The sequence below is a fragment of the Aphanomyces astaci genome, assembly GCF_000520075.1.
Source record: "Aphanomyces astaci strain APO3 unplaced genomic scaffold supercont1.3, whole genome shotgun sequence".
Classification (NCBI taxonomy): Eukaryota; Oomycota; class Saprolegniomycetes; order Saprolegniales; family Verrucalvaceae; genus Aphanomyces; species Aphanomyces astaci.
In genome coordinates, this window is record NW_009798266.1 from 352967 (window position 1) to 369123 (window position 16157).

Below are 16157 nucleotides of genomic sequence, written 5' to 3' on the forward strand. Positions count from 1 at the left end.
TGTACATGTAGTCGTCGCTCTGTCCAATGATTCAAAGCTATGCCATACCTACAATTCTTGATCTGGTCTAACCTGAGCACTGTACGTGGAAGGCAAGGGCGCACTACGACAACACGATGTATAGTACTCCCATTTCACAGCCTAATACGGTATGCATCGTGATGAACTGGTTGTTGTACGGCGTAAGTTGGCCTGGTGCTGCAACTCGATTAGTTAGCAGCTGAAATAAAGTAAGGGTTGTTTTATTCTGCTGAAATGCAGAACTTATGTTTAGCGTTGTTTTATCTTCAATCGGGCTTATATTATTTTAAACGTCTGGTTGTTTAACGCAGTTAAACAACGGGCAAACTACATGAAAAGCACAATACTTGAAGTAGTATTATTAATAATAGTTACTAGACTTACTATTATTCGTAATAACTACTATTAATACTCCTGAGTACTTCGTACTATTTAATAGTACGGTTGACTTCCACAATGGCTTGAAACATGAAGTGTTTGTTCTAAGTCAGTTCAAATAATACATATGGGTTCGCTTACATGTATGACCTACTACTGTAGTACAGTACAGTACAGCATACTCCAAGTAGCGCTATACCAGGTGATGCAACCTTTTGGATTCCTATAGCGGCAACAGGAGTAAGCTCGACTGGCGCTAAACTTTCCACATTTCTGGTGCGTCTACACTGATGACATATTGATATTTCTCATAAACTTGCAAAGAGTCGTCTTACAAAGCATGAACGAATGCATTTGCAGCTGAAGTCGTCTTATAGTTACGATGGCTGGATAGCCTGGCGGATGAAGCACTCCATGAAAACGACTTGGCGCGTTGCACGTCGCAAGTCATTATTTTTATCAATAACGTAACGACGATAATGCTTGAACGGGCCAATCAAAGCTGAGATTGTTGTCACCAATCAAACGCAACAAACACCCAATATTCCAAAAGTACGGCCAATTAGAAATCGTATGTGACAACAACACCGAATATTTAGAACTTCGAAGTAATCCATAACTTAGGATATATATCTGAAAAACAAGCTTTTTACGAACGACAGACAAATCTTAGAGTACCATATATTATACGTATGGGTGCAATTCCTGACAACTTGGTTCCATGCCACGATCTATAATTGGTAGAAACTATTACGTTGAAATTTTCAACCAATCACCTGCAACGTTTTTTGAGTTTGAGAGGTACTTGAAGTACAGTGGAACTGTTTCCAGCCTAAGGATGGATATTTTCACTCTTTTATTTCATTTTCCATCAACACCAATACGAATGTTCGACATGATTTTAAGCCCAACGAACTGCATAAAATTTACTCTTTAAGAAACGCTATTATAATAGCAATTTGGAATAAAGGAACCCTTCCATCGAAGGGTCCCAAAAAGTGTCACTAAACCCTGCACGTAAAGTACGTGTAATTGTTGTTGATTTGCAAATATCATAGTGAGTGGCAGACCACTCTCTTCAACTGAGAGCGGTTGTAACACGGCGAAACGACTGTTTCTAGCGGCTGCGATCTAAACACTGCTGTCTCCGATTGGGATTACAACCAACAGACAGTGACAAGTTTTTACAGTCCTCGACCTACTGTGTTTATTTGCATTTTGAGTACCGGCGCATGCGTGTCAACGTAGTGGCAATGTTCGCAGCAGTGGCCGTTGCGTTGGCAGCGAATGACACCACGATCATCACCGTCGAGCCATCCAACACCACAACAACGTTGGCACCTCCGTCATCCACTTCTACCACCTCCGACCCAACCACAACCACAACATTGTCGCCTCCGTCACCCACTACTACCACCGCCGACACCTCTGACCCAACCACCACGACAACGTTATCACCTCCGTCATCCACTACTATCACCGCCGACACCTCCGACCTACCAGCACCTCCAAACCCAACCTCAGTCGTCCCTACGACGACCACCAGTCCTACCACGAGTCCTACAACGACAAACACAACACCGCCGCTCCTGTCAATCCCCACGGAGGCCAGTAAGATTGTGACCGACGAACCTACATCCAGCATGCCAACGACTTCTACCACAACAAGGAAACCAAGTTCACTTGCCCTTGGTACCGCAACACAGCTCATTTACGAGGCACAAGTCACACCGAGGCCATCGGCATCGACAACTGCCAGCAAAGCTACATTGGTCACGACTGTCGCTCCACAGCCTGCAGTCACGCGTAGGTCACACGTTTATTGCAAGACGCATTCAACACCATTATTCATTCCTCGCTTTCTTTACCATAGCTGCCGAATCGAAAACACCATCGATGTTGAAGTCAAATACCACGCTGGGTCTTCTTGGTGGCGGGCTGCTGCTGTTCGTAGCCGTCGTGATCTTCATATTCGTGTCTGTCCGAAGGAAACTCCGCGTGCTTTCTGTCCAAGCGGACGCCGAATATGCAAATGTCCCATCTCCACTTCCGCCCCCACGACACTCCTCTGTGACTGTCTCCAGTGCTTATGGCATTGCCAGGGCAGCATCCCATGACCATATTGGCAGTTGGCGGGGCAGCAGCTTCTCCCAGGTGTACGAGAACCCCTCGTCGATCGACACCCGATCGCCGTCCATGCGTTCCGTACATGCTTATTTGGGAAGCGGCGCGGTACGGTACTCGGGTGAGTACGGAGGGCTCGCTACCCCCCACGCGGTGCGTCAAGGAGGATCCCGGTCCTTTCAGTTCTTCGATCCCCACACGTTGGCCATACACGGGCGTGCGACGTCGTTCAGTGATCACGCTCCCATGTCGTCAGGCCGGCGGTTGTCAGGAGACCTTGGCATGCCTTCGAGGCGGTCAAACGACTGGCGCGACTTCGTCGACGCTACGTATACCTCGTCCATCCCCCGGACAACGTCGGCGCCCATGGCCTTGTCGTCCATGCCAGGCGCTGCAACACCGCATACCCCCATCGGGACCTGGAGTCGAACGGACAGCGGGGGTGCCGACGATGACGACGGCAGCTTTTACGATTTTTAAGCACGTGCAATTATAATCCAACAACTTTTTGAAGTGGACGACATCATCGAGAGGGCTTTTCCATCCACGAGCTTCAATGTTGCGGATCACTTTTGTACCATTGACACGATCGAAATAGCTGAAAAAATGTGCTGAGCTCTCAAAAGTAGTCAAAATATACATTGTTTCAAGTATTTTGACGTGTTTTGAGAAATATTTCGAGATAATATGAATTGAACCCTTGATTATTCCATGGACGGAGCGTTGAAGTTTACGGACCTCCCGTTGACCGCGTCGGTGCAGGCGAGTCTGCAAGCATGTGGCTTCTACGTCCCATCGCCCATTCAGGCGAAAGCGCTACCGGTCGCTCTATTTGGCAACGACCTGATTGCCCAAGCTAAATCTGGGATGGGCAAGACGTTGGTGTTCGCTTGCGTGACGTTGGAGCTCGTGCTGGCCAATCCGACCAGTTGGGCATTGATCCTGGCGCCGACGCGCGAAATCGCGTTGCAAATCCAACACGTGCTTCACACATTGATCGCAGCCATCCCATCACTGTCCTCGTCGGCTGTGGTTGCGTGCATCGGTGGACTGGATATTCAGGACGACGAACGACGCCTGCAGCAGCGCACGACGCGCGTCGTCGTCGGCACGCCTGGCCGCGTCAAGGCGCTCGTGCAGCGCAAAGCCATCCCCATGACGTACATGCACTTGTTTGTGTTGGACGAAGTGGACAAGCTGATGGAATCGGATTTCCAGAGCGACCTCGACGCCATTGTAACCAAGCTCCCTGCCACAAAACAGGTACATCGATGTCGTCGGCTCGAGCTCGTGACGTGGCTGGCGGCTGTAGATTGTCGCGTGCTCTGCTACCTTTACCCCCGATCAATTGGCGCGACTGGGGACGATCATGCTCACCCCACAGGTACACCCACACGACGACATTTTTGATTGCCTCGTATGTCCACGCTTTTTTCGCTTTCGATCAGGATGTTAAAGTTCACATTCGATATTGTCGTTTCTATTATCCAAAGTTCACGTTTTGGGTTGGACGATCAAATAGAAAGCAAGTATTAATATATTCTCTTAAATACACTCATTTATGTACTAACAAGTACTATTCCACTTGTGGTTGCAGTTTATATGGCTTACATTGCAATGATGGTATGTCCAGTAGCGATAGCTTACTCATACATTACTCAAGTGTCATTTGTACTGTCAAACGTTGTCTCGTGCAATAAGGCTAATAGTTGCATGCAGTTTGTTCGAGTGCAAGGCCCTCAATCGGTCACGACCGAGTACATTCAGGACACCAACGTAGCCGCGTGGAAGGCCCGAGATGAAAGCCAACGACCTGAACTGTGGCTAAGAGGGGTGCGGCAGTACTACCTAGTAGTCGACACACCCACGAACCCAGATGACCTCCTCCGCACCAAAGTGCAGCGCCTGGCACACGTGCTCACCGAGGTGCCGTTCCACCAGTGCATTGTCTTTTGCAATGATAAATACAGGTACGAGCCGGGCGTTCTATCGTGATTGCCCTTGCATGAAATATCTATGAGATATATAGATTATTGAGTTGGTATTAACAGTCTGTAAATATTTCAATCATTATTCACAAATCGCTCCCATTGGTCAATCCGAAAATGCTTGTCGCTGATTGGCTATATTATTTTTTACTCTTTATTTTTACTTCGTGCTTTCTGTGGAATTGGGAAAGCCAATGAAACTTCGCGGCGAGAGTTCGGATCGGGTTTACAAATCGCGCAGCAGAATTGGGAAATTTGTAGCAAATTTATAAGACTACAGGTATATTACTAAAGTTTTCGGCCTATGAATAAATGGACTACTGGCTACTCGTTTTGGTATTCCCTCGTTTAGATAGAATTCAATGAATGAGCAAACTTGCTGTATGGGTTTTGTATTTTCAATGGTCAAGAAGATACTATTTAACAGTAACGTCGTAGAGCCGAAGCACTGGCCGATGCGCTGACCAGTTTGGCGTATCCAGCGGTATGCATCACCGGCGCCCAAGCACAAAGCCAGCGCACGGAATCCATGGACAGCTTCCGTCAATTCCAAGCGCGCATCCTTGTGTCCACAGACTTGACGGCGCGCGGTATCGACGTCGATCGAGTCAACTTTGTGGTACGACGAGGCTTGTACAGTCAAATTTGGACTCGACAAACACATGGTTGGTGCGTAGGTGAATCTGGACCTGCCACGAGATCCTGCCACGTATTTGCATCGCGTGGGGCGGTCGGGGCGGTTTGGGGGCCAGGGGGTCGCCATTACCCTCTTGGGCATTCCCGAAGTCAAAGCCATCAAGGCCATGGCGAACGTGTTCAAAATGACAGTGGCCGAGTGGACAGGACAAGCCCCCCCCCGTGACGAACAGTCGCGAGAAGATGACGTTACAGCGTATGCTCGCTCGGACCTCCCCACTCGGATCTTTCAGAGGCGACAGCAAAACGACAAGGATGGTGAACAATTGGACGCCACAGCGGCTGCCACTTTAACGCCAGATACGACTACCCTGCCAAAGTTCTCGTCGCTCCAAGTGGACACTCCCGCCAACTTGCAACACGAAAGCCCCCGATTGGTTGTTGCTCCGTCACCCCAAGCCACGACCGACGCAACGCCACTGAACTCATCGCCGACGTTTCCCCCAGAGATTAATGTCGGTAGCCCTTGTGCGGCGGCGGCTACGTCTGTGGCCAGAAAGCGCCCAAGCAAAAGCAAACGACCTCCCACGTCGCCGCCACCAACCATTGTCACAAACGTCGACCTTCGAAACCAACCAACCTCGTCACACATCCAACGTGATGTCTCGTCGCCACAACCCAAGCCACCAACCAAGCAAAACCACTTCAACAACGCCACGTACTTGAAAGAAGAAGCCATGTACGACCAGTGGCTAGCCCTCGTCCATAAGTCTAGTCAATGCTAAGCGTTGAGCCGGAGGACTCGGAAGCCTCACTCTTTCCACTACTATATTAACGAGCTATGACATAACGTTACTGGTGGTGAATCAACAATATGAGAAACCAACTGATTCGTCCAGCAATCATGCATGCGCTAGCCACACTCTGCTGTTGGTCACACTAAGGACATTTGACAAGTGTTGGATTCACACCAATCTTAACTTCTCGTTCAAGAACGCTGGCGACAAAACTCCCTAGTTCAGTCGCACTATATTCAGGAGCTAAGCCGTCGAGATACCTAGCAGTAATGTGTGTAGTACTCCGTAGTACAGTTACTGTAGGCCATGGCTTGCAGTATACACGTTGGACTGACAGCGTAAAAACCTTCGATCATTGTGGTTGTCATTTCCAATTCATCTACTCAAGTTTGATAGACTTGCATATAATGCTGTGGACATGAAGGGTGAAAGGTCGACCAACGACAGACTACGTACTAGTGTAGTTCAAAGTGACGTTGTGACAGTACTGTACTCACTACTACACGAGATCAAGTAATGGAATTCTTGCTGTTCAACCAAGTTCACGCTGCCGCCTTTGTAGTACATGTATATACAAAACTAGGCGTCGCGGTGCAGCCACATACGGATCTGTTGGATTTCCGTGCGACGCGCTTGCGTGACGGACGCGGGGTCGCGCGGGTCGCTGAACATCAGGTCCAAGTGGTGCGCTCCTTCGGGGATGTCCACGAGCGTGATCTTGGGGTTCGAAGTCGCGAGCACGCCCCCCGCGCGCCACGGATCCAAGCCCCCGTTTGAAAACACAATGTTGGACGTCGACGCCAGGAGGACGTCGGCGGGGCCGTACGCCGTGCGGATCCAGTCGGGATCGGGGGTCACGCCCCACTTGGCGCGGCAGTCGGCGGCGATCGTGTCGAACGTGATGTTGCGCGGCCAAAACATGTCTGTGACGCCGTTCGAGTCAAAGTAGCTCTCTTGCGCTAACAGTTGCGAGCACCACATGTAGTCCCAGATGCCATCGTATTCCTGGTGGACCACAGTGCACGCAACGTCGCGGGTTGCGTTGGTGAAGATGTCGGTGGCGTCTTTCATGGCCACAAGTAGCGCAGTTGATTCATTTGGCAATGAAAAGGGCGGCGCCAGGTGCTCGCAGGCGGCGCGGACGGGGAACGAAGGCAGAGTCGCCTTGCCCTCGGTGAGGTAGCTCGACGGAAACGGAAAGTTACCCATCGCCATGGTATCCCACGCCATCATAAGAGTCAGCGCCAACGCCTCGACGTCATCGCGAGTGTGTAGTGGCGTGCACGTTTGAAACAAGGCCGACAGGTCCGCCAACCCTAGACACAACCACCACGCATGTTTGCGATAACGTCATTGACAGGATAACGTCATATGACGAGATGATATAGTACACGATTTTGATTGGGTTTTGGTTTACCTCGGGAAGAGTTGGCTTTGGCAAACATGAGTGGCCACGTAGCCCGGACGTTTGGAATGCAATTGGGGGCGGCGCCAGCTTCTGGCGACGCGTCGTGGGTGACCACTTGCCAGTAGTCGGCGCCTTGGAACTGCTCGGCGTACCCGATCGAGTTTGCGAAAATGGGCGCGGATGCCTAGCCATCGTGATGTTGGACGTCTTGTATCAAGTTTGCAATGGATCATGAACGACAAGATCTAGTACCGCAATGGCGCCACGAATGGTCGCAGGGTACTTGATACGAAACCACGCGGCCAACATGCCGCCGTAACTCCCCCCAAATGCAATCACGGGTACGTCGACGCGGTGCTGCTGCTGCAATGACCGGAGGACAAGCGCATAGTCGGCCAACGCCTGGTCGTGGGTCAAGTATTGCAGGTGATCTTTGTACTGGTCGCCGAATGGAATGCTGTGCCCTAGTACGCCAGGATTGAGCGCATGGTACGATACATCAAGTTAGGTCAAGAGATCGACAAGGGTACCAAAGTAGCGATGCTCGGCAAACACGAGCAACGCCCCCAATGCTTGCGCGTTCTCCCACATGAGGCCCGTGCTGTTGACATAGAGAGTGACGTCGGCTTCGTTGCCACAGTAAAAGAAAATCGGGCCATCCTCCTTGTGTCCATCGGCTTGGCGCTTCCAGAACTTGTCGTAGACGAAATAGCGCTATGTACAATGAATGGATGACGCAAGTTTGAGTCGTGGGATTGCCTTGGATTCGTGGTTGGTGACGTACTTGCTTGTACGTGGCATTGAGGGTCGTAAAGTGATCCAGGCGTTGGTCAAACCAGTGAAGCGAGCAGTTACCCGTGTTGGGACGAGGGTCCATGAAATTGGGGGTGTACGTAGCGGCAGTGGGTGGCCCCAATGCCTCGCTAAGGAGGAATTGGCCCGCCACGACGATGACGATCCCGACGCCAATTGCAATAACGATGGCCGCTAGTACGCATGTCAGGAACGAACGGTCAATGGTCGCCCTTAAAACCATATGGGGACTGTGTACATGCAGAGTAGGGTCGCGCTCGAGGGCCGCGCGACATGCCAAGCAGAGGTTGCGATGATCCAGCCATGATGTCTCAAAATCTCAGTCAGATTTTTGTCCGGATGGTGCCAAGTTGCAGTTGATGCCTTTTTTGCCCGATAATGAGGCAAAGTCGTAGTATAATTTAAGCGAATAATTTGAAATTGCTCATGTAACCGACACGCAAACGGTTTCATAACATGGTACGGAAGCCGTCCAAGGAGCCGGTGTCGTCGTCGTCGATGCCGCCTGGCGACTTGCAACCGATAAATACCATTTTGTTTGACCCTCAAAAGGGCGAAGTGGATGTCGCGTCTGGCCATCGTCGATGGGTTCACGACGCCATTGAGAAGCGGCTAAAGAAAGCAATGGTCACGGGATGCATTGACCTGAGCGGCCCGGCGCGATCGAGTCTACAGGATGGCAATCGCACGTTTCAATTGCACTTGCTTCCAAGCGAGCTGTATGCGTCCGTGTCACGCTTGACGTGGGCCAAGCAGCACCTAAAAAAACTGTTTCTCACCAACAATTGCCTGGCACTGCTGTCGCCTGAAATCATGCACTTTCGCCACCTTACAGTGCTTGGCGTGGGCGGGAACGCCCTTGCCTCGTTGCCTACAGACCTTGGTTCTCTTGTGAACTTGGAGCAGCTCCATGCCGAGAAGAATCAGCTGTCCACACTGCCCGACTCGCTCCACCAATGCACCAAACTCACCCACTTGTCCCTGAGTGCCAACGCTTTCTCGACATTTCCCGTAGCCGTGACGAAGTGTCCATCCTTGATGCACCTAAGTCTGAGCCACAATCGCATCACGTCCGTGCCCGTTCAAATCCGGCATCTCACGAAACTCGTTGAGTTGGACCTAGACCACAATCGCATTGGGCCATCGCTCCCGACCGAAGTCGGGTACCTCTGCCGACTCGAGCGCCTCGGCCTGGCTGGAAACTGCCTCGACAGCATGCCCGCATGTTTAAGCCATCTGAAGCTCTCGTGTTTTCGCTTTAGCGGCAACCGAGCTCCGGGGTACATCGTGCATGACCCCCTCACGGGAGACGTTGTCGAAGGTCAAAGCACACCGGTACGTGAGTCACTGACTGCTTGTCCATTCACCATACATGCAATCCCATCGACCTCAGCGCCTCCGACGTGTATGTAGGTGCGGTTTGACGGATATATGCAACTTCGCCATGCGTTCACCGTACTCTGTGATGCCACCCAAGCCGTGTCGCGCCAGGTTGAGGACCTCGAAGGGCTCACGCCAACGGTGCTATTGAATTTGGAGAATGCTTCCCACGACAGAGACAAAGACAACGTATGATACACCATGATTCCTGTATTATTATCATGTGCGAGATTATAATCAGGGGGGATCATGGGTAGATTGGCCGGCAGATCCTCCGTGGCCGTCAGCAACAGCAGTACTACGTCACGTGAGCACATAGGGTTCTACACACACACCAACATGACCACCCATGATTATGTCAACGTAATGGATACGATAATACATGTCCAACACCACCTCAACAACTACAGATTGCCACACGGGAGATCAAGAAGTACATATGTAGTCGCTTCGTACTGGAGAGCACGGCCAATGCTTTGGTGACGAATGTCGACTCGGTGACCGTGACCGGTATCTCCTTGGCTTGAAACGCTTGCACGAGCTCTGAATGATGCCTGGGAAACACTTCGCGAGCGCGTTTGCTGGCCAACAGCGTTTCCACTACGACGTCCTTTGCCACGTCAGCACCCCCCTGCTTTGCCACAACTTCGTGGGTGTAGATGGCTCGCAAATGCTTGGCCTTGGTGGCCACCCGACGCAAATCCATCCGATTGTACCGACTCGCTCGGTCCAGGGCGTCGATTCGCGGGTCGTGGCGCACGATGTTGATCAAGTACTCGAGCGGGTCGTGCGGCTGTTCGACGAGCACTGCCTCCAGCATCACGTGCATCATTTCCCGCACGTAGTTGCCCAGCGAGTAGTTGGTCATGTTGACCATCAGCGCTTCGTTGCGCGGCTGGTCCGACATGATGGGTGGGTTGCTTCGAGGGGGGAAGTCAGTTACGAATGAAACGGTTCGGAATGCCCAACAGCGGTTACACTTCGAACGGTCACCCCCTTGTAATGCTGCTCTTCTAGTACTGTAGTATCGCAAAATACCAATACTGTGGTATATGAGTGTATTAGTAGTACTAATGCTAACAACGGCACGATTGCCAATGAGGTGAAAGGACCATCACCAACCACAGTGCAAGTTGTTGAGGGGGAACGTCAATCAAAAGTGGTTAGGTGTGGTGGTGGCAGCAGCGATGGAATCATCATGATGCCATAATGATCGTGATTGGTAATAATACTAATGGAGTTCGGTAGTAACGTTAGTTTTCAAATTAGATATACATTTCTATAATATAAGGCAGGGATTAGTTGGTAGTAGTGGCGGGTATGTCTTGTTACGGACGGCAACATGTCATGTCAATGCTGCATCGTGGGCGGGAGGTCCCTTGCTGTCCTATTCGACGACATGGTTTGATGGCATCGCGCAGCTTGGATCTCGGCGTTTCGTGCTTGAAAGTGCTGTATTTCACTGAAAATTCGACCTATATATATATATATGTCACCCGTGATCAAGCAATATACCACCAGACAACACATACTCTTCAATTTTTCACGATTCAACGGCACGTTTTCAAATTCCATGTCCAATGGCTGCATGTCCACGACCTACTCGATCCATGTTGTCGTGAGTGTCCTCGTGTCCATACAATTACAGCGCACCTCTTTTGCGGGTAGTCGAATATCTGCGAGAAATGGATGGTTCAGCGCGCCTTCCAGCTATGTTTTTGCCAACTCATGAGTCGACAGATATTGTCCAATCCACATCATACTTGTTTTACAAGCACACGTACAGTTATCCGACGGTCGGGGTTGAAGGTCAGAAATTGTTGCAGCAGGTCCAGGGCTTCAGGGGGGGCGCCAGGGTACACCTACATACACACACGTGGCACTCTGTCACTCGACAATTCAATCCACCACATATGGCGAACGCACCTGCGCCAGGTTCATCGGGTCTTTGCGCTGCAATTTTCGCAGATATTGTTTCACCTGATATATACCACACGGTTAGAATTCCGAAATATATATATATAGAAACCAATAACAACGCACCTCGCCCAAGTTGCCAATGTCTTCTTCGCTTGGCGTGCCAATCACGTTGAAAATAACATTCAGTTGATCGAGCTACAGTATAGAGGACAACGACGCATGAGACACACACATTGAAAAGCAATATATTGTCGATTTGATACAAATTTGGGGAGGGGGGTGCTATCGAATCGCGCCGACCAAACTGATCCACAATCGATCTGATTGGTTGAATTTCATTGAGAAGGTTTTGATTGGCTAATAATTTTGAGCTCATCTGAGGTAGCCAATCAAATCGATTTAAATTCCAACGAGAAACCACAACACGAAATTTCACTGGAAAGCACAATAGAGTATGCCACATATATATATTACAAAACGATAGGTATGCTCCACGGTGGGGGGGTGGTTACCTTGTCCGAGTAGGTGGTTGGTCGGTCTGCGCTCAATGGAAAGCAAGAACGACCTGGAAAGATGGGAGTCCGAGACTACGACGAGTATGAGCCAAGCGTTGAGGGGCTAACTATTTTTCGTGGCTGAGTTTGGTGTGAGTACCTGGTACTGCGAGCAGCTTTCGACTTGCATGCTCAACAGTTCTGCAAAGATACACCCTAAACTCCACAAGTCCACAGCGTAGCCATAGTCCTACACGTGTCCATGAGACCATTCATTTGTGAATGAGTGAGCCAATATATATGAAAAATGATATATATATATATATGTCATAACTTCAATGAGCACCAAGAATATAGAAGTAATATATATATATCAGAACTTCAATGCGTACCAACAAACCAATCAATGAAAAATGTTATAATAGAAAAAAACGTACCTGGAGCAGTATTAACTCAGGGGCGCGGTACCACCGGGTCACGACATGTTTGGTCAGTTGGCGTTGGAACTACAAGCGCCACAAATATTAGTAAAGCGAATAAATAAACACAAAATCCAAGAAATACATCGACAGAAGCCCCCCCCCGTACCTTTGGCATGTGGGGGTTATCACCGCCCTTTTTGTTTCGAAAGGCGGGGGACACGGGCTCGACATGGGCGTTTTCTTTCAAGATGGCTTCGTCCACAACTCGTGCCAGGCCAAAATCACAAATCTACACACATATCCTCGATAAATATATATATATATATATATATATATATATAAAAGGGGCCAACAACCTTGAGCGTACAATCTTCGTTGACCAAAATATTCGCTGGCTTCATGTCGCGGTGGATGACATTCGCCGAGTGAATGTACTTGAGTGCACACAGCAGTTGATATAAAAATACTTGGATATGCCGCGTGGTCAAGTACTGGGGACTCATAATCAACTTGTGCAAGTCCGTATCGACAAACTCAAACACCAAGTACAGGTCGTTGAACGTCGCGTACGATGGCGGCTGCAGGACATCCAGCAACGTGATCACTTCGGGATGGCTACACAGATTATATATCAAGCATTGATATGGTGTACGTAGTTAGTTCCCACTGGACGACGTTTTTGTGTACTACCGGAGGTGGCGCAGAATGTAAATTTCACGGTACAGTCGCTTGCAATCGACTTCTTGGTCAAACACGTTGTTGATTTTTTTGATCGCCACGCGCTTGTTGCCGATCGTATCGTATGCTTCCGCCACCTATAGGACATAAAAGTCGATAATATCCATATCATATACCTGGACATTTCGCAGCAAACATCTCACCTGGCCGTACGAGCCCTTGCCGAGGACGCGCACGAGGCGGTAGCGAGTGCCGACGTTCCACGACCGAAAGCTGTTCTTTATGTTCGAAGAAGAAGATGAGGAGGAGGCTGAGGGCGCGGCGGGTGGTCCTGCTTGCTTTTCCCCTTTGACGGGAGACGACGGCGTCGACCGATTCGACACGGACGTTTCTCCCGACGACGAATACGACGCGGCCGACTTGGCCCCTGCCGCCGGTGGTGCCATCGTGGAATCTTCAGGTGGCGTGGGCAGTTGGTTGAACCTCGTCGCGCCAAACGAGGGCGTTGGCGGCATCGTCGAAGGAGGGCCGTGTGGCGTGGGCGCAACGTCCATGAAACCTTTCGGTGGCGTGATGACCTCGACGATGTCTGGGCGGACAAGCGACGTGCGGCGCTTCTTCAGCAGTGCTGGAGGCGCCGCAGCAGGTTTGGTGACGATAGCATGCAGGCGCTTGTTGGTGGTGGCCACGGCTGGCTTGGTTGATTTGGGCGGCATGATACTAGTGACGGTGGCGTGAGAGAGAGATATCGAGCGAGCGGTGTCTGTCTGCCACGAGTGTAGTTATGCTGCGCGATCAAGTTTGGGCGAATATCCAACGTATACGTGCCAGGAGAATGGGACCAAACCTGGGAAAATTGTATTCTTGGCATGTATAGCATGCGTCGGGTACGTGCCCAGCCGTGATTTAATGGCCATGTGTGGCGGTATTTTTGGATTTCACGTCGACGGAATAAAATGTTAGACACAGTTCAGCTTAATTCAAGGCCATTCTTTTATATGACCACGCTCGATTTCGATATTAAAAACCATGCACCCGGGACGGGCGGGCTGGGTAGACGGGCCGGCTCTTAGCTCGAGTGACCAACGTCAAGTTGCAGAATCAGACCACCATGAATAACACTATGTTCGTAGTGGTATGTACAACAAGGTGAAGCACGTCCATTCATTTCTTGCGTGTTGGCCTTACCGGGAAGCCACGATCCCGAGAGATGGACTGTACAGCAGCCAAATCGGCCCCTTTGGTTTTCATTCAGGGAGCATGTTTTGCGTGTCTACCCACGATACAGTATCTCGTTTTTCCCATGGATTTGGTACATACAGTACAGTAGAAATGGTGCGTACCCACCCGCCCAGAACAATGAAATCTCGATGATGGAGGCAACAACGTACTTGATACTACCGGTAGTACTACGTATACATGTAGTACTACTACTAGTAGTACTAGTAGTAGCTACCGAGTGATCAAGTTGCTGCTGATAGGCACGATGTTCAACACGACGATGTCCTGCACGGGCCACTAAGTACTACCACTAGCACAGCAACCAACTAGGTTGGCGTCATGTCCACCCCGTGTGCCGTTCACTGAATTCGTTCGGCAATGTAATAATGATCCACCGTTTACGCACAACGTTCGTCGACCAGAACGACTACAGTACACACGTTATGTACACGTTAAACGTTCCGTTGGATGCTCCTACTGTATCTACACAGATATGAAGTCCGAGATTCCATCACGCACCAGCCAGTCCTCGCTGACCAGTGGCTTTCTACGAATTCGATGCCTGGAGTGTTGACAACGTCCTTTTTATGTAACGTTCACTCCGAAACTTGATAAAGTAACGGTACTTGTGTTACGGTCGGTTTTGGATTCTACTTTGATGACACATTATTGCAGTTTCGCACCAATATTACTGTTAGTACTTGAAGTATGATGCAAGAAGTAAGTGTTGTCGTTTTTGGTGGTGGTTTGTTTATGGGAGGACGAGGAGGGGGATAGTTATCCAAGAGAACCCACCCACGACCCCGGTGAAGAGGAAAGGAAAGTAGCGTCTCCAAGTCCATACTGTCAGTACACGAATTCCCGGATGGGTGAAATACTAGTACTACTAGTACGTAGAAGTATAGTTTTGTAGAGGTAGGAGGTGTACCTACCTACCTGACAGAATATTATACCCTAAGCACAAAAACAATTTGCAAGGATCAATACGATAATCAAGTTTAAAATATTTTAATTGTCGCCTTCCTACCTAACGTTACTTTTAAGGTGTTTCTTAGAAAATGAATGGGACACTAGGACATGATAGATACTGTGAAAATAATGTTTCAGTGCTAGTTGGAAAGACCTGTGTTTCCTGTTGAATTATCAGTTTTCAGAAGTCGAAACCCATTCCTCACAGTCAGTCAGTGCCGAGCTGCTTCCATTTCCCGGTAAGCTTAGCGACTACTCCAAAATATATCTCTTAAATTGGAACTTTACGTTAATTTGGGTTCTTCAATGTCGAGCAGACGTACTGTTGACGAAATCCCCTTGTCCTTGCATGCTACAGTACCAGGTCGGTCGATGCATGCTGCATAACTACAGTAAGTACAGTACACATCGATCCTTTCATGTTGGACATGTAAGTTGTGTACACGTTGGATGATTCCAACAAGTGAACATTAATCCCCGGTTTTTGCAGCTTGTATAAATTAATATCCTGATCAGCATTTATATATATATATATATATGCTTTGTGAACAGGAGAGTAAAGAGAATCAATACAACTTATAGCAAATTCTGCGTAAATAAAGAGCGAATAATTTCGACCACGCTAACATGGACACTTTGCTTTCCAACCACGAACGCCTCCAAGTATGCCAAGACCACCAAAGCGGTTGACTTCGCACCAAAAAATCTACTTAAATGGTATAATTATGAAATAGTTTATCGAAAGGTGGTGGGTATTTGCTGGCTTACATTAATGTTAAGAAATGTTAACGAATTGCCCTATACAGTCCGGGTGTAGCACGAACTACTGTACTCCCATAACCCATAACCTTTGCATATGCAACAATATCAACAGGTTACTACTGTATGTATAGAGCGAATTGGTTAAT

The 16157-nt window shown here is 49.3% G+C and overlaps 5 protein-coding genes across 11 annotated transcripts; 3 read left to right on the forward strand and 2 right to left on the reverse strand.

Moving 5' to 3' along the window:
* Positions 1–1631: 1631 nt before the first annotated feature.
* H257_01705 (hypothetical protein) lies at positions 1632–3041 on the forward strand (the record flags this gene model as incomplete). The annotated part of the gene is made up of 2 exons (XM_009825032.1): positions 1632–2205; positions 2273–3041. The coding sequence occupies 2 exons, from the start codon at positions 1632–1634 to the stop codon at positions 3001–3003; spliced, it is 1305 nt and encodes a 434-aa protein (XP_009823334.1). The 3' UTR covers positions 3004–3041.
* A 193-nt stretch (positions 3042–3234) lies between these two features.
* H257_01706 (hypothetical protein) lies at positions 3235–6048 on the forward strand (the record flags this gene model as incomplete). Its single annotated transcript, XM_009825033.1, has 5 exons — positions 3235–3786; positions 3836–3907; positions 4243–4493; positions 4950–5130; positions 5189–6048. The coding sequence occupies 5 exons, from the start codon at positions 3235–3237 to the stop codon at positions 5930–5932; spliced, it is 1800 nt and encodes a 599-aa protein (XP_009823335.1). The 3' UTR covers positions 5933–6048.
* Positions 6049–6422: 374 nt separating this feature from the next.
* H257_01707 (hypothetical protein) lies at positions 6423–8498 on the reverse strand. Its single transcript, XM_009825034.1, has 6 exons — positions 8404–8498; positions 8137–8339; positions 7883–8066; positions 7605–7816; positions 7362–7536; positions 6423–7260 (listed from the first exon to the last, which is right to left on the reverse strand). Exons 1-6 carry the CDS (start codon positions 8468–8470, stop codon positions 6524–6526), a joined length of 1578 nt encoding a protein of 525 aa, XP_009823336.1. The 5' UTR covers positions 8471–8498; the 3' UTR covers positions 6423–6523.
* Positions 8499–8617: 119 nt separating this feature from the next.
* Positions 8618–10001, forward strand: H257_01708 (hypothetical protein). Its single transcript, XM_009825035.1, has 3 exons — positions 8618–9500; positions 9579–9734; positions 9803–10001. The coding sequence occupies exons 1-3, from the start codon at positions 8622–8624 to the stop codon at positions 9854–9856; spliced, it is 1089 nt and encodes a 362-aa protein (XP_009823337.1). The 5' UTR covers positions 8618–8621; the 3' UTR covers positions 9857–10001.
* Positions 10002–10858: 857 nt separating this feature from the next.
* On the reverse strand, positions 10859–13906 carry H257_01709 (CMGC/MAPK protein kinase). Of its 7 annotated transcripts, none has more exons than XM_009825038.1 (13): positions 13263–13906; positions 13072–13196; positions 12738–12996; positions 12548–12670; positions 12397–12465; positions 12120–12209; positions 11978–12052; positions 11589–11660; positions 11472–11525; positions 11330–11407; positions 11199–11255; positions 11078–11144; positions 10859–11020 (listed from the first exon to the last, which is right to left on the reverse strand). In XM_009825038.1, exons 1-13 carry the CDS (start codon positions 13773–13775, stop codon positions 10896–10898), a joined length of 1707 nt encoding a protein of 568 aa, XP_009823340.1. In that variant the 5' UTR covers positions 13776–13906; the 3' UTR covers positions 10859–10895. The 7 variants fall into 7 exon arrangements, with proteins under 7 accessions (XP_009823340.1, XP_009823339.1, XP_009823344.1 ...); XM_009825037.1 differs by having other exon boundaries at positions 11309–11407; XM_009825042.1 differs by having other exon boundaries at positions 10859–11144.
* Positions 13907–16157: the final 2251 nt, after the last annotated feature.

Coding starts and splice junctions, on each gene's coding strand:
- H257_01707 (XM_009825034.1), bottom strand. CDS start 8,470: ATGGCTGGATCATCGCAACCTCTGCTTGGCATGTCGCGCGGCCCTCGA. Junction 8,067..8,136: donor TCAATGCCACGTACAAGCAA/GTACGTCACCAA, acceptor CATTGTACATAG/CGCTATTTCGTCTACGACAA. Junction 7,261..7,361: donor CAAAGCCAACTCTTCCCGAG/GTAAACCAAAAC, acceptor GGTTGTGTCTAG/GGTTGGCGGACCTGTCGGCC.
- H257_01708 (XM_009825035.1), top strand. CDS start 8,622: ATGGTACGGAAGCCGTCCAAGGAGCCGGTGTCGTCGTCGTCGATGCCG. Junction 9,501..9,578: donor TCGAAGGTCAAAGCACACCG/GTACGTGAGTCA, acceptor ACGTGTATGTAG/GTGCGGTTTGACGGATATAT. Junction 9,735..9,802: donor ACGACAGAGACAAAGACAAC/GTATGATACACC, acceptor GATCATGGGTAG/ATTGGCCGGCAGATCCTCCG.
- H257_01709 (XM_009825036.1), bottom strand. CDS start 13,775: ATGCCGCCCAAATCAACCAAGCCAGCCGTGGCCACCACCAACAAGCGC. Junction 12,997..13,071: donor TACATTCTGCGCCACCTCCG/GTAGTACACAAA, acceptor TAATCTGTGTAG/CCATCCCGAAGTGATCACGT. Junction 11,145..11,198: donor TTCGACTACCCGCAAAAGAG/GTGCGCTGTAAT, acceptor TGGATCGAGTAG/GTCGTGGACATGCAGCCATT.